This window comes from Camelus ferus, chromosome 2, assembly GCF_009834535.1.
Source record: "Camelus ferus isolate YT-003-E chromosome 2, BCGSAC_Cfer_1.0, whole genome shotgun sequence".
In the NCBI taxonomy this organism is placed as follows: domain Eukaryota; kingdom Metazoa; phylum Chordata; class Mammalia; order Artiodactyla; family Camelidae; genus Camelus; species Camelus ferus.
This window is the reverse complement of record NC_045697.1, coordinates 109298474-109322247: the sequence shown is the minus strand read 5'-3', so window position 1 is coordinate 109322247 and position 23774 is coordinate 109298474. Positions and strand designations below refer to the sequence as shown.

At 38.2% G+C, this 23774-nt stretch overlaps 1 protein-coding gene across 1 annotated transcript in view; it reads right to left on the bottom strand.

Annotated features, from left to right (window-relative positions):
- Positions 1 to 311: 311 nt before the first annotated feature.
- TRIM2 (tripartite motif containing 2) overlaps positions 312 to 23774 on the bottom strand; it is a 51788-nt gene continuing 28325 nt past the window's right edge. The window contains 6 exon segments of the mRNA XM_032465108.1: positions 312 to 4836; positions 7922 to 8062; positions 12189 to 12259; positions 13357 to 13525; positions 19958 to 20126; positions 20349 to 20469. Of these exon segments, the coding sequence (XP_032320999.1) occupies positions 4684 to 4836; positions 7922 to 8062; positions 12189 to 12259; positions 13357 to 13525; positions 19958 to 20126; positions 20349 to 20469 (824 nt within the window). The 3' untranslated portion in view covers positions 312 to 4683.

Below are 23774 nucleotides of genomic sequence, written 5' to 3'. Positions count from 1 at the left end.
GCAGATGACATGATACAATACATAGAAAATCTTCAAGATGCCACCAAAAAACTATTAGAACTAAAACTGAATTCAGTAAAGTTGTAGGATACAAAATTAATATACAGACATCTGTTGCTTTTCTAAACACTAAAAACAAACCATAAGAAAGAGAAATTTAGAACACAGTCCCGTTCACTCAGCCTTTTCTCACTAGTATAAACAATTTGGTTGAGGTACTGACATCTTCCACGTGTTCTCGAACATAACTTCATTTTCCTTCACCAAGAAAGAGAACAATAGGTTAAATAAATAAACATTCACTCTGGAAATGGAGAAAACAAGCTTTATTGTAAGGACTTGAGATTTTGTGCATGGTAAAGGTATACACACGAATCTTGTTTCTCCTATCTTCAAGACAGAATTAATTTAAGGATTTATTGTAGACTAAAGCATCCAAAATACTGTGGTACGTATGTAGCTACGAACGTACAAACACTTTGATGCAGAGCGTTCATTCTTTTCTTTAAATAGGCAGTCAGCATTTTGATTCATAAAGGAACAAATGATGAGAATGTATCAGTATCAATGTCAGAGAGCGCAAGACTTAGTGTTGTACACACAGAACATATGAAACAGACCTATTAAGATGGAATGTATAAAATTTAAAAAGAAAAAAAAAGAAGCAAAACTCCCTCATATTCATACATAGGATTGAAAGGCTATAGAATTGAGAATGATACAAAGAATTCTAAGAATACACTCTGTTGATGACAGAACATTCCCATGTCATAAAGCAAAGACGTTGAGTTTAAGGCTGTGTTGCTTTCAAAAGTTAATGGAAGTGCTGTACATTCATTGGAACAACATAGCCAATTTATTAATCTATTTCAGAATATTAATAGCTCTCAAACATTCTCCACAAACAGACCACAATCACTGCCACACAATTCATCTTCAGAAAGTTAGATTAACATCATGATTTGTAGCTTACTGCCATTTAAAACAAAACAAAAAATTATTTATTTATACCAAACAAATCTTTAATGGGCACTTAGTTTCCTTTATGGCAATGCTAGATTCCTAGTTATCAAAAATATTAAAATAATTGTAAAGTTTAAAACCCTGCAACATTTACAGAATGCAACAGTATTATGACTTTTGATTTTAAGCAAAATTAGATGATGTTTGCAGCAAGTAGCTTCTGTTTTATCCTACCTGGAAATGTATTTTTAAATTATTAAACTAAAAATATTCCTCCTTTTTCAGAAGCTGGTGAGTAGGGAGGATATTATAGAGTTCAAATGTACATAAAGACTTTTCCCATCTGAAGTAATCTGTGGATTACCTGATGTTTATTTGCTATTTCCTCCCATTAACTCGATAGGCATTACCAAAGCATTTGCATGAATCCTCCAGTATTAAGGAGCCATAGACACTTGCTTCTGCACTACTATTCCATCTAACTCCGTTAGGACATACCCTGTATCTCCAGTAGTAGAAGCAAGTGTCTTCTATTTGCATGGACCTGTTAGCGTTGATTTGCCTCAAATCTAGTCAAAGAGTAAACTGAAATAAGAAAACTTGGGGACTTTAGTTACTAGAGACTAAAGTTTTGATTAAGATACTAAGAACCATGTTTTTCAATGGCTAACAGTCATAAAGGTTTTATTCATGTGTTTCTAGACGGTCAAGCGACTCTCCTCCCAACTCCCCATGTCCAGCAGGGGAGGCTGTATCGGAGATGCAGTTACTAGCATCCGTAGCTAGTAACTGGGGGAGGGAATGCGTTGTCACTGACCTTTACATTCTAACTGGCAATATTTTGCCGTAAGTGCCCAGGGGAAATTCGAATGGGTAATTTTCAGTGCTACTTATCATGAATGTATGACAGGTTCTGTACACTTGACAAAGAGAAATCAAACAATAATGGTAGCCCAGAAAAAAAGTCACTTATTTTAATAGCCTTCTCAGTTTACCAGAAACCATTTTCCATAGAATGTGACACAATTTCATTTAAATCTTGTCTATTCGTACCTTATCAGCAGCACTTTTCCCCTAAAATATGTTTACCAAGAAATACAGTAAATGCACATATATATCCAAATTTGAAATGTTACCTATACTTTAACATATATGATTACATATATTTTGGGGAAAAATATAGTGTTTCCTGGAGTGCTCGTAGCCTATGTTTTAGAAACAGAGAGTGGAACAGGTCTGAATCAAAGTATTTCTTCTTTCATTCCAGTTTCATTCCAATATTGCCGTGTAAAAAAATTCGTTTTGTATTCAATCTACTACTAAGATATCCAGTCTGATACGGTATGATGGCTGGTAAATTTCAGAATTCACAAGTATAACTTAAATGTGCAAAAAACCCCTTTAAAGTAAACTAATCTTAAGATCAATGGCCTGTGACAGAATCTAAATAGGAAGCTGTTTTCACTTGGGAAAAATAAACTAAAATTAATTTAACTAATTTAAAAAGTTTTCTTTTAAACTTTCCAGGAGCTATCAAGAGTTTAGCTTATTAGCTTTTATGCAGAACACTAGTAAATGGTAAAATGCAACTCCCTCCCTAGAGTGAAAACTCCAAAGGGGCAGGGATTTCTGTCTGTTTTATCCATCACTTTATCCTCAGTGCCTAGAACAGTGCCTGGCATCCCATAGGCACTCATTAAATATGAATGTTTAAATTCAAAGACTTATTTAGCACTGACATTAGGAAACAGTGTCTTAGTTTAACATTCTAAAAATTTATTTAATTTTATAACTTTATCACAGACAGTCTCAAATATTTTGAAAACTCTACCTAACTAAAAAATACGAAACCTAAACATAAATCTTCCTGAAAAAAAATTTTTTTTCAGAGGCTGATTTGGGCATAAGAAATTTGATAGATAATTGGAAGTAGCTAGATTTCCATTTTAAATTTTTAAAAGTCCTATATAAGAGAATGGCTGAATTATAAATTAATAGAAATAAACATCACATTCATAGAGTTATATGTATGGGAAGTGTTTCCTTGTAGTATAGTTCTAAGGTGCTTTCAGTGAAAAAGGTCCCAAAGTCATTATCGAAAATGCCAAACCTGACATCCTATTTGGTAGAACTGAGTAGAAAATTAAACAGTGGAAACAGACCACTCCTATTTTACAGTATCAGTGACGGATTAACGATTGACTAAATTATTCTCAACATTTCGCAAAATGCACTTATACTTAGTTTAAATGAAATGTAACTCCAGTTCAACTTTCTTCTTTCCACCTGTTTTTGTTTTTTTGTTTTGTTTTGTTTTTGAAAGCACAGAAGGCCGTTTTTCTGACAGAAAGTCAGCCGATACCAGCATTCCTGGAAAATGGCAAAAATTACAGCTGCTTTAGGGCTTGCTCTACTGGGACGGCTTTAAACTGCGCTGCAAAGAACGTGTTGCGGAAAGGCTGGCCGATGCTTCTGTCTTTCAGAGTGCTGCCTATTTCAGTAACCAAAGATTCAGCTATATATATATATATATATATGATACATTCTACCTTACCCTAATCACGTATACATAGTCCTTTAATGCCTCTACTAGTCATTAGACAACGATAAATAACCATAACATGCCCTTACCTGTAATGCTTTCAAGATAACACAACTTTGGTAACACTTGCTTTCTAAGGGGAAAACCATTAATCAATCACATACCTTTGGTTGACACCATCAGTCCTCCAAAGGGCTGCTTATGGCTCTCTGTCCTAGGATACTGGTGTCCTACTACGTGTGCTGACATTTTGCAGGAGGTAAAGCTTTCGCTTCCATGAAGTGGAAGAGGATAGACAGGTACGTGTCAGAACGTGGCACATAAAACGTGACTAACTTTTTCTTGCTTCCAGTCCAGTGCATTAATCTGGAGTTAACAGGGCTGTTGGTTTACCAAAAGGTAGCATTACTATTGTAATATGCTTTTCAAAGTATTAGGAATTTCAGGTTTCCCTGAAAATATACTTTGTATTTTTTTTGTGTGTGTGATACAAGGTGAGCAGGAGAGAGGTGAAAAGAACACACAAAAAAGGGCTCTGATCTAACCCAGAAAGGATGGGAAATTTGCATTGATTTTTAAGTGCTAAACTCAAGAGGCTTGCTCATCCCAGCTGAGAGGATTTTGCAAGACAGTTTTCTTCTTTCCTAAAGTAATTTACATCTAGTTGTTGATAACCAAAAAAAATGTCACAAGGGTAATACCCACTGTCAAAGTGAGGTTTGAAGATCCCCTGGGTCTTGTGACCAAGGTTAAATAAAGTATGTAACTACAACAGATTTTCTTTCTGTTTTGTTTTTGGAAGCTCTGCGCAAAAGCTACCACTCACAGGATGAACAAATACCTTTAAATATTCTAGTTGTTTTTTAATGCTTGTTTGATTTGCAAAATTAGTTTCACTACATAAATCCCTGTCCCATAAGCCAAGTTCACAGGTGTAAAACTCTGCAGTTTCTGTAGATTCAGTAGAAGAGATTTCCTTTGTTTAAACCCTAAATGTGGATTACAGAAATCACATATGCAGTTTTTAAGGAAATGGTTACATTCAGAAATAACCTTGGAAAGTTCACCAATGATTCCTTCTAGCACGAAAAGTCTCGTATAATTCTGGTCCTGCGTTGAGATATCCATTCCAGTTTATACTGTAATATCTTTCTAAGTAGGTGTCCAGCTGCCCGCTGTTACTGTAAGTACCGATAGACCTTGAAACAGTGGTTTCCAGAGTCTGCAACCACCACGTGGCCGTCTGAAGTGAGGGCCAGGCCCTGGGGGCCGTAGAGTGGGTCGGCAGATGTGTTGATGTAGGACAAAAATGATCCACTTCCATCGAAAACCTGTAAATACAGAGTCAGAGTGTGATGGGGAAAGTTAGAGTAATACAATGATTTTTGTATGTTGACCTTGTCCCCTGTGACCTTGCTGAACTCACTTATTCATTCTAGCTACTGTTTCGTAGGTTTCTTGAGTTTTTTTTAACGTAAATAATCATGTTATCTAGAAATAGGGAGAGTTTATTTCTTTCTAATTTGTAAGCTTGCTATTTCCTTTTCTTTCCCTATTGTGTTGGTTGAAACTTCCAGCACTATGTTGAATAAGAATGGTGAGAGCAGACATCCTTGCCTTATTCTGATCTTAGAGGAAAAGACTTCAGTCTTTCACCATTAAGTATGGTGTTAGCAGTAGGTTTTCATAAGCGTTCTTTATCAAATTGAGAAAGTTCCCAGTTTTCTGAGACTTTTTATTCATGAATAGGTATTGAATCTTACTCAATGCTTTTCTGCATCAACTGATATGATCATATGACTTCTATTCTTTGGCCTTTTAATATGATGGATTACACTGATTTCTGAATATGGAATCAGGCTTGCATTCTTGGAATAAACCCCACTTGGCCAAGGAAAGATTTTCACATATTGCTGAATTCTATTTACTAATATTTTGTTAAGTGTTTTTGCATCTATATTCGTGAGGAACATGGTCTGCAGTTTTCTTTTTTTTGTATCATCTTAGGCTGGTTTTGGTATCATAGCATCAAAAGCTGAGTTGGAAAGTGAATTGTATCTTCTGTTGGTTGGAAGAAACTGAACTGGTGCTAATTGTTTTTTAAACATTTGGTAGCATTCTCTAGGGAAACCAGCTGAGTCTGGAGATTTCTTTTCGGGGAGCTTTTCAGTTATTAAACTAAATTTCCTTAATAGCCCTAGGGCTATCCAAATTATTTACTTTATATTGGGTAAGGTGAGGGGTTTGTACTTTTTGAGAAATTAGTCCATTTCATCTAAGTGGTCAAATGGATGCATGCAGAGTTGTTCACAGAATTCTTTATTATCCTGTTGATTCCTGTCATGACACTAGTATTTTGTGTCTGTCTTTTTTTCTGTCAGTCTTGCTAGGTTTGTCAGTTTAATTGATCTTTTCAAAGAACCAGCTTTCTATTTCATTGATTTCCTCTATTTTTCTTTCTTGAGTTTAACTGATTTCTTTTTTTTGTATATATATATATATATATATATATATATATATATATATATATATATATAATTGAAGTATAGTCAGTTTACAATGTTGTGTCAATTTCTGAAGTACAGCACAGTGCTTCAGTCATATGTGAACATACATATATTTGTTTTCATATTCTTTTTCACCATAAGTTACTACAAGATATTGAATATAGTTCCATGTGCCATACAGTATATTGTTGTTTATCTATTTTATATATATTAGTATCTGCAAATCTCGGACTCCCAATTTATCCCTTCCCAACCTCTTCCCCCTCTGGTGACCATAAGTTTGTTTTCTATGTCTGTGAGTCTGTTTCTGTTTTGTAAATAAGTTTGTTAGCCTTTTTCTTTAGATTCCACATATAAGTGCTATCATATGGTATTTTTCTTTCTCTTTCTGGCTTATTTCACTTAGAATGACGATCTCCAGGTCCATCCATGTTGCTCCAAATGGCATTATTTTATTCTTTTTTATGGCTGAGTAGTATGAGTTGAACTGATATCTGATACTATCTTCTCTATTTCCTGCCTTCAGCTTGTTTTCAGTTTGTTTTGCTCTTCTTCTAGTTTCTTGAGGTGGGAGCTTGAGTTCTTGAGACTTGTCCTCTTTTCTGTAAATATTCAGTGCTATTAATTTCCCTCACAGATAGAATGGTGGTTACCAAGGAGTGAGGATGGGGGAGAAACTGGTCAAAGGGTACAAACTTGCAGTTGGAAGATGAATCAGTTCTGGGGATCTAATGCACTGGGTGGTTCTTATAGTTATAACACTGTTCTATGTACTTGAAAGTTGCTAAGAGAGTAGATTTGAATGTTCTCAACACACACACACACACACACACAAAAGGTAATTATGTGTCGTGATGGAAGGTTTAGCTAAAACTATAGTGGTAATCATTCTGCAGTATGCAAGTGTTTCAAATCAACATGCTGTATACCTTAAACTTACACAATGCATGTCAATTATATCTCAATAAAGATAGGGAAAAAAAATTTCCTCTGGGCAACATTTTAGCTGCATTTCTCGAACTTTGATACGCAATTTTGCGTTTTCATTCAGTCCAATGTATTTTTAAATTTTTCTTGAGACTTCCTCTTTGACTCATGAGTTATTTAGCAGAATAATATTTTTAAATGCATGAAACAAAATACATGGGATTATAAAGGAAAATCATCATAATCAAAGACGGTTATCAAAATGTGATGGAATTGTGACATAGTAATATGTATACTTTTCAAATTAACAAAGTAAATAACAAGAAACAATGATGGGTCTCATAATGACTGACCTTAAAATCATGATGAATATAAATGATAATTTGAGATATCTGCAACTGTAATATGAAAATTTCTGTAATTTCTCTTGGTGACAAAGTTACAGGTCTTACTAAAACTGTAATTGTTGCCTATATTCATAATTAAAGCAAATTATAATTTTCAGTTAGAAGTTAGTAAAAATAAGGGGGAGGGTACAGCTCAAGTGGTAGAGCTCATGCTTAACATGCATGAGGTCCTGGGTTCAATCCCCAGTACCTCCTCTAAAAATAAGTAAGCCTAATTACCTCCCCTCCCCCCACCTGCCAAAATAAAATAATAAATAAAATATTTTTTTAAAAAAGAGTTAGTAAAAATAATAATGTGATATTTTTGTACAATGGACTTCTTGAATTCTCGCCACAAACCTTTTTTGGGTCTGTGGGATACATGCTAAGAATCCCTGAGTTAGAAGGTTTCAGTTTGGGAATATGTTGACTTTTTTCTACTCCGCTTTCCTGAATCTGGTACTTCCGGTGAGATTTACAGCCTTATTACCTAACCAATGAAGGAATGGGAAACATTCCAGTTAAGGGGACAGCCAGTTCTTTACTTTTAACAAATACCAATCACTCTAAACAAACAAATCAGCGTTTTAATCTACCTGAATCCTACTGTTTCCCCAGTCGGCTACAATGATGTTTCCGTTTGAATCCACCGCTACACCCGTTGGAGCGTTAAATTGCCCATTTCCTTCTCCATTTGAGCCAAACTTCAATATGAATTCTCCTTCCTGATTAAACACCTGCATGAAATATGTTAAAATGATTTTATTTTAAATTTAAAGAGTTGAGCAAACATTACAGCTTTTAAAAATATCTGAGCAGGTATCTTAAGACATTCTAAAGAAAAGGGGGAAAAACCTACATACTGGACTCTCCATCACTTGTGGTTCCCCAATTTACTGTCTAAATCTGATTTAGCATTTGTTAAACCATTTCTTTTTTCTAGCTGATACTTGATTACTAAATACTATGTCAAAAATACTTTCATTATAAATTATAAAATATATACAGATGTAAAGTAGTATGAGTAACACAGAGCTGTAATAAAAACGTTATTCTTTCTGCCTTTAACTATATAGCTAATTTCAAGAACAGACATTGTATTTCTAACAGGCTGGATGATCACTCAAAGTTGAATCAGAGAGTAGGAGCTTTTTGTCAGGTCAGAGGCTCAAGATTTACTACCATTTTACTAAGTCATTATAACGAGAAAGGGTAGACTGAACTTATAACAAGGAAAATCCATCGTGTGTGTGTGTGTGTGTGTGTGTGTGATGGCAGCAGATAAAGAATAAGGACAATAAGAATAAGCTTTTAAAAATACTTTTTTCAGGATCTATTTTAGTTAGAGAGTTTATACGCCCCGAAAGCTTTGATGCACAGAGCCCACTGAGAAAAGGGAGGCAGATAGAAGGGAGGGGCTAAATAGAACTTTTAGGAACTCTCAAATTCCCTTAACATCTGGTATGGTCAAGAAGCGGGTTGTTGTGATTAATTCAATATTCGTATTCATAGAGTATCAACTGCAGATGACTACCTTTGAGAGAATTAAAATTTCAATGTGTTTAATGCTAAGACTATAGTAAGCATAATTTTTTCTTGATGATTCAGGCGATCCTTAACGGTATTGAAATGCCTTCAGGATATTATTCTAAGCTTCCATTATCATGCTGCTGACATGTGTAGAAATACTCATCAACAAATCAAAGAGTATTACATAGAAGGCACCATAAGAGTAAGTAAGGGCTCCTGACACGTGGACCTGAGTGTTCACTTTACCTGAGCACAGATTTTAACCTTTAAAATCATCTTCAGGGCCTTTTAGAGATTCTCCTATGACCATCTCTGTGATCAAGAATGATTAAAATAATGCTATTTCTTTTAGTTATGTATTTTAGGAAAGTGAGACACTTCCATTTCTAAAGCCTAAACTGTCTTAAAGATAAAAAAAAAAAAAAGAGTCAGGACCACTCCCTGAGTTAACTACACTTGCCAAGCAAGCAAGCTACCTCTTTGGTTCTTTAGACAGACAGAGACAGGAATCACCTTTTACTAAGGTGTCATATCTTTAAAATCTTCCCTGACTCTTCTTAACTCCTTTCACACAAAACATTCTAGTTTTAAAGACCAAAAGGAGTGCTTGCACACTGGTGAGGTCATAATCGATTCTTTTCTTTTTTGTTTTGTTTTGTTTTGTTTTGGTAGGGGGAGATACTGGGGAATGAAACCAGGACCTTGTGTACGCTAAGCATGCGCTCTACCACTGAGCTGTACCCTCCCCACATAACTGATTATTTTCTGATCTTTCCCCTAGTAAGCTGTACAAATAATCTTCTTGTTTGTGTTTATCTCTCTGAGTCAGTATGTTTTCCTTGGCATAAGTCAAATGACGTATGTGCTTTGGCTCCACTCTGAATTAACGGAGAATGCCAAATTTAGTCTTAATGGTTTTGCGATGAAAAGAGAGCATATACTGAAGTAGCTAAAGGACTAACTAGAACACTTGTGAGCCCTGACCTCTGGGTCCGGTTCTTACATTTACCAACAGAGCAGTGACCTGAATCCAGAACTGTTAACTGCCCTGAGGTCCATAGGAAACAGAAGCCCAACTGACCCCATCAAAGCTACATGGCAATAGCTGTCAAACAGAAGAGAGAAACAAATGACCAGTTTTCTGAAATCTGAAGAAACTGAGCTTAAATAAACTATTTCTATGGTACTGAAAACCTGAAGTGTTTCCATAATCAGTCATTATACATTTCTCCTATTTTCTGTTTTTCCCATCTCAAATGTCATTTAATTGCTTATAAGTTATCCAGAAGAAAACACATTAAGAGGTAGACACAGGAGCTGAAATTGTTCTTAGAGCTTTGCTTTTGATAACAAATTTTTTACAACAAGTTTTGATAACTTTGATGACAGTCCTTTTCTGATTTCAAAATTCTGCTCACCTCAAATACCACCTCCACTTGGAAGTCCCCCCTGACTGTCTTCTGGATACTTCGAGGACTTTATATGTGCCTGTTTTTAAGAAATCATTTATTGCTGTCTGCCTTGCATTTCGGTTACCTACATATGTTTTATTTTCTCCTACAGTGTCAGGCAGGGCTGGTAAACAGGAATCACCCTGAATACCAAGGCTAGCGGATTCCTAGAGGTGCCTGGAGCCCTGGGGCGGGAAAGGCTCTGAGGCCACAGTAGGCTTAGTAGAAAAGAGCAACTTGATTAATGTCACTTTCTGGTGGCAATGGGCAGCACCTATGCCAGGCTGTGCTGGCCTCTGCACTGCTAAGATCTAAATGGGTTTTCTTCCTGTTGGATGCACTACAGGTCAATGAAGGAGTCCTCTACAGCGTGAGTGAAGGGTGGGAAGTGTGAGTACAGCCTGTGTTATCCTTTGATAGTGATGCTCGTCACAGAGGACTATTACAGCCTCCTGGGAGGACGGTCACAAGCCCCGTCCCTGCTGCGTCTTCGCTCTCTGTTCCCCTCCTCCTCCAAAGACTTTCCCTCTGTCCTCTTCCTTTTACCAAGACACCCCCGGTAGAGAGAGAGAATGCAGCTCATGGGCATGGAAGGAGGTGGGGGCACTGGGAATGGAACCTGACCACTATGGTAGCAGCTCTGGACCACATGGCAGGAAGCAGCTGTAGAGGTGAGCAACGGTGAGCATCCTTTCCCCTCATCCTGCCTCATCACTATGGCCCACTGGGCTCTCCTCTTTGCAAGGGACTTGGTACCCATCACAAGAGCTCAAGGTCTTTCCATTTATTTACTCAGGTTAAAGACACCTTCTTCCAGGAAGAGCTGGGGAAATGAAGCAGTGATGAGAGAGGACGTTTGGGTATTAAAATCCTATCCCTATCAAACTATTCCAGTTATCAACACTGGCAAATCGTTTTTAAGTTGGTGGCTCAATGGTTGTCTCCAAGTGCAAACTCTTGGTCATTGGCATACCACCCATGCTGTTTTCTTATCCTCCTTCACATGTAAAATGCCTCACCTTAAAAAACTTAAATGAACTTATTTACAAGGCAAACTTTATATCACTTCTACAAGTGTAAACCAATATCACTTGATATGAACAGAAGGTAACCCTAAAAATAAACACATAGCTCTTGAAATAGAGATATCTCCCCGTGCACTGCCCGGGACCGCCTGGTACACCTGCCGTGGAACGTGTGTCACACTTTGAGAAGCTTGGTCTAGAATGTTACTGAACAACTTCTTGTTTCAGTAAGTGAGACATTTGTTTTGAACCACTTTATTATTTTCTGATCTGCTCATAATAGTGGTCAAATGTTTCCTCCCCTTCTGCCTGGTACTACGCTGTCTAGGGGAGGGGGTGTGTGATGCTTTGTAAGGAACCGAAAGTGTGTGAAAGCATTCAAAGGCATATGAAACACACTATATGAACATATGCCAGGGCTGTTTCCCTCCCCAAAGCGGTCGCTGCGGCAGATGTCTAGCACCCAATTTTGCTTGAAAGGCCTTATGATGCAGGAAATTGAAAAACGTGATCTGTTTTAATCTACTGAATAGCCACAAAACATCAAGCTTCAGAAAGTTCTGCCTCTCTAAGTTCAAGCAATTGCTTTTTCAAATTTAATTTTCAAGTCGTCTCCATTTATACCAGTTTTAAATTAAGAAACTTATTGCCCCCATATTCTGGTCACTTTTCTGACTCTCCAAAGTCTGTAACATCCCAATTAAACCCTGCACCTTTAAGGAGAAGCAAAACACTACTCCTTTAGGTCGACTCCCTTCAGTTCTGTGTGTATACGTGAGTATTCTATTATTTTCTCCCAGAAGGACTCCTCAATACAAGCAGTTAACAGTTAACAACAATTGATGTGTTCATGGTACCTTGACAGAATGATTATGGAAATCGGTAACAATAATCTCATTATTGCTATTTACAGCTGCAAAATGGGGACCTGCAATAAAGATAGAAAAAAGTATGTGATAACTGCAACAACAAAAATGATGACAACAGCACAGTACTTACAAAACTTAATATAGTAACTTAGTTGTTTAAGAAAGAACAAAGGATCGTAGACTCAGTCCTTGAAAGGTCACTCAGCCAGACCTCTGGCTCCAGGTACCGCAGATTCTGTAGCATCCTACACTTGTGACTGTCTACGCTGCCTTCTCCCAGATCAAGCTAAGAGTTCCAGCAGCCCTAACGAATGCAATGAGCAATAAGCATCAGAATTCATTCTCTGCATCACCAGCTGAAAGTCACATCTGCCAGTTTCCTTGATGGTCACTTTAGGGCCCTCAGCTCCCGCTGAGGAGAGACGTGGTAACTCTCAGCACTGGGGGAAAAAAAACTCCAATATCTAGTGTATTTTTAAAGTAGAGCAGATACCCACACTTTATAATTTTAGGTGACATTCAGAACCTGGCAGAACTGGAGACAAAGCATAAAGAATGATGATGCAAATTAATGTTAAATGCCAAAGCCTCCTTTCCAAAATAAAATGAATAAACTGTTTTTCAGCCTCTTCTTGCTGATGTAGAAAACAAAGTAAGCTTGTGACTGTACAGCAGTACCCCAGACAAGGCAAAGAGGCGGCCCAGGCGGCCCTGCCTGTACTCGGCAAATATTCTAAATATTCCTGCTCTCTTAAAATCACCTAGAAAGGTGAAAAAATTTCTCATTCAGAAGCTCTTTAAACAAAGCTATGGCTAGGTGGACACAGGAATTTCTCCATTGTTCCTCACACATTTTTATTTAAAAAATACTCTCTTTTAACATTTATATTTTATTTAATGCTCATATTCGAAGGTGAGACTTCGGCGTTGTAAACCGCCTCCAATTAAAACCACACATGGCCTGCGGTTGAACTTACTGCGGATGGAGTAATTGAGAAGCATCTAACCATGCTTTTGCTTAGATTTCATCCCCAGTGTCTTGGCCAAAGCTGGCAAACACACGGGGGACAAGGCGCCTTCAACATGCTCCGACACCATGCAAACGTGAGCAGAAGAAGCATAAAGAAGGGGGTTTACATATTACCATCGAGTGTACCTGCAAACTGCCTGTCCCCATTTCCTCGGCTACCAAACCTGGTGACTATTTTCCCGTTTGGCTGGAAGATAAACACGCAGCACGCCTTGTTATCCACCACGATGATGTGTCCGTTGCGGTCCACGGAAACTCCTTTGGGCCCCATCAACTTTCCTGATCCAATTTTTGTCTGTTAGAAACAAGAGCAGAAATGAGGTTGAAAGCACTACAGGACATGCAGACAGACGTCTGCTTTGGCAAACATTTACTGGCATGTTCACACCAAGGCACACAGCCACCCGTAAGTCACGATGCTCTTCTGTGACTGTCTGGGCCACGTCCATTATCTGTTACTGATATTTATGTGAAGTTTTCTTTTTTAAAGTTTTGAGACAGGAGGGAAGGGAGCAGGGCGCAGCCATTAAAGGAATGACACAGCAATTAGCATAAAGATGGTGGAAGATTCAACTCAAAGTAGACCCTGAGGCCAAGATGGCAGGAGATTTGGCTCCCAGTAGACCTTGAGCTTCATTATACGCTCATTGTAATGCATTAACATGGTGAATGGCACTCCCACAGGCGCCATGACAGTTCTGAGGCTGACCATAAAAGGTCAAAAAGTGGGTGGTGGCTCAGTTCCTGGGGATCCCAGCCCCTTCCCCAAAGTAGTTGGAATAATCCTCCCACTTGTCAGCATAAGAAATGACTGAGCTCTTAAAACTAACAATCCCACACGTTGCAGCCTTTTCTTTTGCCTGTTCAGATAGCCCACACTCTGTGTATGGAGTGTGTATCTACTTTTGTTTTAACCACCTCCATGCCTCATGGCCTCTTGTGAATCTCTCTGAATAAATCTCCTTTTACTCAACTGTGGCTCACTCTCGAATTCTTTCCTGTGCAAAGTCAAGGACCCTCATTTGATGGGATGTGTCCCAGGGACTCGCCAGGGACCTAGCACATGGCCATCCTCTTGCCCCATTTTTTATGTTATCAGGATCACCACCAAAAAAGTTCTAGAATCTCCTTAACCGGGGTCACAGTAAAGAGGCAACATGGTGTAGCAAAAGATGACTGGATTAGGAGAAGGAAGACCATCCTGCCCCTGTCACTTGCTCTGGACACACCCAAAACAGCACGGATGGATTTATTTCCTTAAGCTTCAGATTTCTTATATATTAAAAATCTCAGTAACTTCTAATGGTGTATCTGGAATATGTATTAAATAAAATAAAGTAGGTAAAGCACATGCAGAGCAGAGCACATGTTAAGCAGCTGTTAAAGGGAAGCAGTCATTGTCATCATTCTATGTCTTAACTGATATTGAAATTGCCAGGCACCTGCCACTGAACTTCACTAGAATTAAATTCCACATGGGTGGGCATCACATCTGTTTTATCCAGCACTGTGTGCTCAGAGCCTAGCACACTTCCTGGTGCCTAACAGAGACTCGACAAACATTTGTGCAGTATTATTAACTTACAAAGTCTAGCATTTTTACAGGGCCCTCATTATGACTAAATGGTTCCAGTTTTCACAGTATTTTAGAATGGGAGAAAAGCATTAGATTTCTTGTAAACCTATACCATATGCATTTAAAATCTCACTGAGTTTTCTAAGTAGACTATAGTGTGTATATATATATAGTGGCAAAATGCCTGTTTGCCACAAGATGTACGTGCTATACCTTTACTTTTATAGCTCCATTTTCTAGCGTACGTATAAAGAAGTACTTTATTCATTCACCCATTTACTTACTAATTTTACAAACACTGACTGAGCACCCACTCTGTGGCACTGGGTAGACAGGGACGAGTAGGACACAGTGTTTACCCTCCAGGACAGCTCAGTTCCACTGTCTACTGTGCCTTTTTTAAAGTGCCTGGTATCAACAGTTCTATCTGGTGGATTTGGGAGAATTCAATAGGCCATGTCAGAAGCCAAGTGGAACAATAACCTAATGAGACAGGTCATGTAGACAAGGGAGCAGGGGGAAAGAGGACACGGTGGGTGATGGGGATGGTAAGGACCACAGTCTTCCCAGCTCCAGGCTGAAAAATGTCAGGGGGAAGTGGATCTCTCTGTGCTTCTGTGAAAGACCTTCAGAGACGTCATTGAACAAAGCAAGGTGCAGAACCGTGAGCAGTCTGAGCCCACCAGTACTAAATGTGTTTATACATGTACACATACTCCCAGAAGAGAAAGTGAGAAACAAAATAATGTCTCTATTTTAGAAAGTGGTGGTAGGAAAACCCCTTAATTTTCATTTCATATTCGTCTGCAGGCTTATTTGAACAATCTATTTGCATGGTATTCCTTTTTTAACTTAAAAATTTAAATTCCCCCCAAATTACATTCTCAAAGGTTCTGTTTTAGTCTTCTTACTTTCCCTCTCTTAGTGCTGTCTAAGAGAGACATAACATGAGCTACACATGTAACTTAAAATTTTCTAGTAGCCACATCAAAAAAAAAAAAAAAAGGGGAAAAGAAGCAGGGAAAATTAATTTTTATTATTTATTTAACCCAATGTATTCAAAAGTTACCATTTCAACATGGAATATAAAAATTATTAATGAACTATTTTACACTCTTTTGGGGGATCAAGACTTTGGAATTCAGTGTGTATTTCCCACACACAGCACATCTCAATTCAGACCAGCCCCATTTCAAGACCTTAGTACCCACACGTGTCCAGTGGCTACCACATTGGACAGCATAACTCTATGCATTTCTTCTAAAATCTCACTTATGCTATGGCATCAGCTTTCAACTAGATGTATAAGATTCTCAAAACCATATCTCTAGTCAAGGCCTGTTTTACAGATTATCACGTTAAATTCCACCAGTGTCAAACCACATATCTCCTTTATATCCATCATTTAAAAAAAAAAAAAGAAAGAAAGAAAGAAAAGAAAACCCCAACTAGCATCTGATTTCCTAATTCCTTTTATGACACCAAAATTCATCCAGTCACTCAGGGTCAAATTTCAGAGCAAAATTCATTCTTTCTTTCACCACTCTGAACCTCAGTTTTCTCATCTATAAACCAGCAGCTATGCTATTTAGCTCCCGGGTCGTGCAGATTCTGAAGGATAAAGGAAAGTGCCAATCACAGCGGGTGGTGGACACACAATCTTCTTCTCTCACCCTGTTCACCTGATATTATACGTGACCTGCAGGGCTATCTTCTTTCTCAATAGTGACAGGAAGATACGTGCAGAGAAGGATGGGGACTTTCCCACGGTGAGGTTCAGACTTTTTAAGATCTTTCATTCTTTTAAGCTTATAAAGGACTGAGATTCAGATCTGATCTCTTTAGAATCAAGAGATACATTTATTTAGGAAGGAAACATTGGCATTCTCGCAAGGAAATCTGTTGGCTCACTTAATTCTGATTCTGCAATCTAGCCCAGAGATCAGAGATGCTAATGTAACAGATTGCAAAAATATATATATATTCTCCTCATATCTGAATGGGAGATATGTCAGTAGAGATCAAAAGGAAGGGAGGAAACCGATTATTTGATCAATAGCACAAGAATATTATTACTACCTAACATTATGAATATTAGCTGTTACTTAGAATGACTCAGTCATATAACACTAAGTGCATGATAATTATGTAGCACAGAAACAGAAAATAAAGGATTACCGCCATTCTATCAGGTAGTGAGAGCTAGTGCATGTCTTACAGAAAAAACTTAAATGTTGACCCAAAACCTCTTTTCCTTCCAGTCCATTCATCACCCCCAGTTTAGCTGCACTAAATTCTACCAAGTGAAATAAGAATTACTGCATTTGGCCTGACAATGTATCCCCCATCTTAAACGGAACGGTAAGCAAAGATATTTTAGAACTTGACTGGAAAAGTTAAATGAAAGTATTTAATTCAACAAATAGGTCCTTAAATTGAAGAAAAAGAAGAGATGAGTATTTTAGAATCTGGTGGTCAGGTGCCTGTGCACCTGTTCTGGGGTCACAAAAGGTTCCTACATGGACTGGAAGATGTAAGCCAGGAGAAGATGGAAAGGAAAAAATTAGAGGCAAAGAGAAATGAAAACTGGGGCTATGAAGCTGGTGCGTAAAAAAAAGAAGAAAAGGAGATAAGATATTATATCCGTGGATCTATTAGGAATAAATACAGAGAATCCACATTGGTGTTAAAGGTTTGTCTTTCTGAGCACCTGTTTAATTTTACTGAATCCCACCGAAGGAGAAAATAGGTATTTTTTCTTCTATTTATGATAATGGCCATCACACTTGGATGAAATCCCATTAAGCTGCAAAAATGTTTTTACTTGCTATCCTTTTACCCTGCAGGTTTTGATCAATACCTATGAAAAAAAGGCACGGATGTTGAAACTGTACCATGTCTGTTCCTCCAATCCTCTAGGGGGCATGAGTGCTCTTTGGTGTTTATTCCAATTATTGCCAACAGTATCTCAGCCATCAGAACCCAGTTCTTCCAGGAAGAGAGTCTATCACATACAGAATATTGACCCACTGAATGAAAAGATGCTTAATTCAGGAAGCCTTTCTCTCTTAAATATAAAACTTCTATTTCAATTTGCTTTAATGTATTATTAGATCTAAAATATTTCAATATAGTAGATATAAGACTCCTGTTTCAATATCTATAGTATTAGTTTCTGAATTTAAAAAGATAGGTCATGCTGGAGTGTGAAAATAGAACAAACGGGTTGTCTCCAAACTAGAAGGGTATTTTCAAGAGGTCACTGAGTAGTGTTTATTCTATTGACGTTAAAGTTGTCATATTTGGGCGTGTCTTACTACAAATACAGTTATGAAAATGGAAAGGAAGGGAAGGAAGTCAGAGATGCAGAAAAGCAGAACTTTCTGTGTACATGGCCGTCAGATGGAGCCATCAAATTTCTAGCGGAACAAAAAAAAAGTCAAGGACAATTGAAGAATTATGTACAATATGCTGGAATTAAGGACAGCTTTTTATCCTCCTCCATTGAAAAGATGCTGCTCCACACAAAACACAGGCTCTGATCTGAGGGGTAATAATTATGTCAGTAACTCATTTTAATAAAAATGATGAGGTGATGGTAGTGGTCCAACGACTTTAAACGGAAAACGCAAATTCCTCCAAAAAGAGATGCAAAGAGCAAATGTCGTGTAAGCTCCAGGATTCCAGAATGGATTTTGAAAAGCATCATCTCTGAACGTTTAGACAAGGAGGGGGTGACCACCAGGAGCTGGCTGGAGGTCATGAAGCCAAAACTGTAGCTCATCAAACAGAATTTGCATTTTGGACAGGGTGATTAAAGGCGCTGGGAAAGAACACTTCTTAGGGTGCCTATTTCCTAGAAGGCATATAAAAAATCCAGAAATAAAATCTCATTTAATCCTTACCCAAATCCTGTAAGACAGATTTTTTAAACCCAGATTTGAAATATGAGGCTAACAAGGCTCAAGGACGTCCTAGAATTTGCCCAAGGCGGAACAGTTAACGCAGCGCAGAGCTGGGATTCCAGTGGGCTGATCGGTCTGAGTTGAAGTTCAGGTCTAAGAGAAGCTTGGATGGGGGGTAGGGGTTGGGGGGGGTGGGATATGGACGGCATGGTGCACGTGGCCTTCAAAACACCCAGGACAACGTGTCTCATGATCTTGTGGTCAACAAATGCAGAGAATGGGCTGGGTGATAATATTCTTTGATGACACTTTAGAGGAGACATTTCTCTTTTCACCCAAGGGCTCTCTCCTCATCAGTGACCTACTGAAAGAACAGATGGTGCTGGGAGTAACAGTAAGGACGTCACATGACAGGATTCCTCCAAGCACAGCTCAGGTCACGTTCTCTCCAGGAAGCCAGGCCCCACTTGCTTTACCTTCCAATTCTTTTTTTTTTTTTTTCCAATTCTTGTATTAAGTACTGTAACACTATGGTTTTAGGGTGTACCAATTTGTGGTTGTTTAAAGGCCGACATGTATTGTTCTCTGTCATTTCTCGTGTATTTATTTGTCTTTTTCCCTCACAGGGCTTGTCCATTTTTAAAAGGTAGGAACCAGGGCTTACAATTCTGTTTCTCCCACATCATCTACCACAGGCCTGAGAAAGCAGAAGTCATTTCATAAATGACAACCTGTAGGTGAACTGGGGAAATACAATTTGCCTTTTAATAATCCTTTTCTAAAGGTTGTTTCTCATTGAATTGAGGTAAATCTGAAGGTATTAAAAAAAGTGACTGACTTGCCAGGTGATGGAAATGTGAGCTACCTTGATTGTGGTGGTGGTTTCATAGGTGTATACATGTGTCAAAATTCATCAAATTGTGTGTCTGAGATATGTGTAGTTTACTGTACAGAAATTATACCACAAAAATTGTTTAACAATTTAAAAAAAGCAACTGAGCAGCCTAATTGCTTTATAAAATGAAGCCTCATTTAGGACATACATGAGTAGATTTATGGCAATAGCATTATTACCCTTGCTTCATTAAACTTAGATGCAACAAAGTCATGATGTCTTTATGTATGAAAAATTGTTGAATATATTATTGAATCTGAGAGAGCCAAAGAAAAAAGACAATTTCGTCTTGTATTTCCTACTCCTTCCTTCTCCTGTTCAGTGGCCAGGTGGCACTGAACTTAAACTTACCTTAAACTTCCCATCTGAAGAGAAGATGCTAACCCATTTATTATCATAATCCGCAATGATTATGTCCCCACTGGGATGCACAGCGACTCCCGTGGGCCGCTGCAGCTGCCCGGGAGAGCGTCCTCGGATGCCAAAACGACTTTTGAACTGTCCATCAGTTGGAAAAAATCTGTAAAACAAATGACATTCATTGGAATATGAATTAGCACAGAAATCAGTGAGAAAGAAACAGGCCAAGAACACTTGTCGTAAGTACCGCGGGTCAGAACATGCAAACTCTATTCAAAGAAAAGCCCACACATACATTATAAGCCTCCCTTTCTTTCCCTGTATCTTAAGTGGGGAAATAGGCAACTGCATATGTCGTATCCATGTAAGTGGTTAAAGGTACATCATTAAGGGCCATACCTGCACACACTGGTTGTTACTGTCTGCAATTAATATCTTTCCACTTGTAGATGCGGCTACCCCTTGAAGATTTGTAAATTCTCCTTTATTTCTTCCTTTAGTGCCTAAAAATAGATTGTAAAACCACAGTAAATTACGCAAGAGAGAATTCGATTTCTCAGTTTCCGCAACAGAATTATTCAGGCTTCTAACGGTAACCTGAGGATGCAATGTTTTTTAAATTACACTTAAAAAAAAGACCCCCTCCCTCCAACCATGACCTAATCCATATTCTACTGAACTTCTCTTCCAGACCAACAAAAGTCTTTGAAAGATCATTTTTTTGGGGGGCAAATACTAATCTTCTCTTATTAAATTGTACCTATGTATTAACATGACTGAAATATATTTAGATTCCACAAGGACACAATTACAAAGCCTAATATTACAATCAGGGATATGTAATAAGAGAGGGCCTTATTTTAGAGTTTTGCCAAAATCCCACCCCCTCACTCAGCAGCTCTTAGAAACCTGGATGCTTGACTGTTAGCACTTTTAATAAGCCTTATAAGGTCACAGATGTCATAAAGCTAGCAGGCTGATTTCCATGTACTGGATCTATTTATGCATTATTTTCAAAGACTCGGCATCCCATAAGCTGTTTATCTTTCCTGTAAAAGATACCCTGACAGTACTTTCTAGGTTAAATAAATAAGAAAGGCAAAAGAAAATTAATTAATCCAAGTAACAGGCTCATCCTTACTGGCTACTTCTATGGAAGAGATGAGGCAGGAAAAAAAAAAGCCAGGGTTTACAGATGTTTGTTTTTGTTTCCGAAGAAGTGTTTATAATTTATTTTAATAGGATCGTTTAAATACTAACGGATGGAAACAGAAGGAACTCTGCTCAGAAATGACCAGGGAGGAGAGTCACATTTTCATAGTTAGAGAAAGTTATGCTTCACTTTTCTAAATTCATTTATGTTCAAAAGAGCAACTTGATGTTTGTTTTTAGGCATCAGTGCAGCGCCTGAAGGAAAAAGTAGACAAAGACATGCTGACGAGGGCTAACGTCAGACGCGTGCTTGGGCTCTGATCAGGAACAGTCAGACTCTTCTGAAGCTGGTTTCTGCGTTTACAAAGTAAAACTGCGATGGCATTAAACTCAGAATAAAATCAAGAACAGAACTGTTGCTGCAAGCCATCTTAGATTACCTCGTTCTCACCAGACCATAGTTGTTTTATTGAAATCCTGGGCTCTAACAAGTAAGACTCGCCACCTCTATCTCTTACTAATGGGAAAGAAAAATCTGATATCCAGATCCTCAAAAGGACATCTTCCACGTTGTGGGACAAACGGTTCTATTTCCTTTCGGATGTATCAGAGGAGACGATCTTCCTACTTGATCTGCACAGACTCCCTAAAATACACAAGTCTGTGGGATCAGCTAATGCTCTAAAAATGGTGTGTTGGCATCTGTAGGTGGGAGGCAGGGAAAGGGGTGGTTGACCTTCGAAGGAGGTACGCGTTGGCGTGGTATTAACTTTTTTTGGCTATTCCTTCTGATGTCTGAGTAACAGCTGGTCAACAAGTACGGCAAAACTGAAGTTCCAAGAAAAGAAACAATTCTTCTGAAGTGCTCAGTTTATAAAAACTTTTTTAAAAGATACTGGAGGCGAGGCCAGGGTCTCTCAAAAATAAAAACTTAAGTTATCAGAAGCTTTAATAAACAGAAGCACAGAAGTTACTAGCAAGGTTAGAAACTGAGGACCAGCAGGGAGGGTGTAGGTCAAGTGGTAGAGCACATGCTTAGCATGCTCGAGGTTCTGGGTTCAATCCCCAGCACTTCCTCTAAAAATAAATACACCTAGTTACCTTCCTCCCTAAATAATATAATACAATAATAATAAATTACAAAAAACTTTTAAGAGAAACCACTCTTAAGAAAAAAAAAAAAAAGAAACTGAGGACCATATAAAGAAACATACTAAAAAACAAAAACAAAAACACTAGAGTCCTGCCAGAGAGGATGATACACACAAAAAAGAAGTGGCTTTAAGAAACCCAGGCTGTTCTAGACCTGGTTATGTAAAACTGGAAATGCACCACAGGCAGGAGAAAGAAATACTGAAACTGGGGAGGGGAGTAAGAAAAAAAGGAGTGTAGAAACGGGAAAGAATTGTATTCGGGGGTATGATTTTAAAACTTGGGAAGACATTTAGTCGAACTGCGTGTCAGTACCACTCAGAATGAGAAGGAAGACTCTATGCCTAGTTTGAAAGGAATGTGAGAGGCTCAGCGTCTGTCAATACAACGCACCTGCGCTGCGGAAGACCACGCGGCTGGGGCGGGTTCTCCAGCCGCCACCAAGCTCCAGGGTGATGCGCTGGCCCAGCTCTTACTCCTGGTCTCAAGTTACCTAGAGCTTGAGTCTGCTGCTTCCCATGTAAATAAAATCTCAGGGCTGGAGGCGCGTCTGGTAGTCCCTGGTTGCTTATATACTTTTAAAAGTGCTAGGTGGAACAGGCATGGCCATTGAAATTTTATATTTGTTTTTAAAAATCTTTCTCTTTAAGCCACAGGGCTCAGTGGCCAAACAGCTGGGGGTTGGCATTACTGGTAACATCTGTTGATTCTGATGAGCATCTTTGGTCTTGTCAGAGTTATTAATGATCATTAAAAAAAAAAAACCCAAAACTCTATTTGTGTTAAACATAGCAGGAACACGGTGTTACTCCTGAGGATGAAAGGAAATCCACCAGCGTACTTTTGAGGGACAACTCATACTGACTCTTTTTAATAGCCATTCTTAATGTTGAGTAATGATGCAGAACTCTGGCATATCAGTATGCTGAAGTGCCCAAAGTCAAGGTATTTATAAGGTGTCTTGGGACCAAAATAAAATAAACTGAAATTCCAGAAGCCAAATAATTTGGGATCATGTTTTACTCTTCAAGACTTTTAGTAAATTCTATTTATCTATAGAAAAGTTCCCCGCCCTCTGCAAAGTATTCTAAATACACAATGAAAACTAGTTTTTTCCATAACAAATATGAATGTCACATAAAACATATATAGTAATTATCAAATCTCTTCCTGTCTACTTTGATGTAAAAGATTTCATTTGATGGTGACATTTTGACTATTAAAATGAGTAATGTGAGTTTTTAAAGTAGTTATAAACCATTTGGCAACAATTCCATGAGATAATTATACTTGTTTTCCCCAGATTTTAAACTAGCCTATGAAATAGCACAAAATGAATGTTTATCAGCTTGTCGTCCGTGCTCCCGCCCACACCTCCAGGAAGATTACGGAAGCAAGGTAATAAGTCCCTGGACTGAAATAGGAGATCAGTAACTGCAAATTTCCTTCCCTCCAATCCAACTTAGTAAGAAAATTAATGCTAAATAAATCTAGATACTAGAAC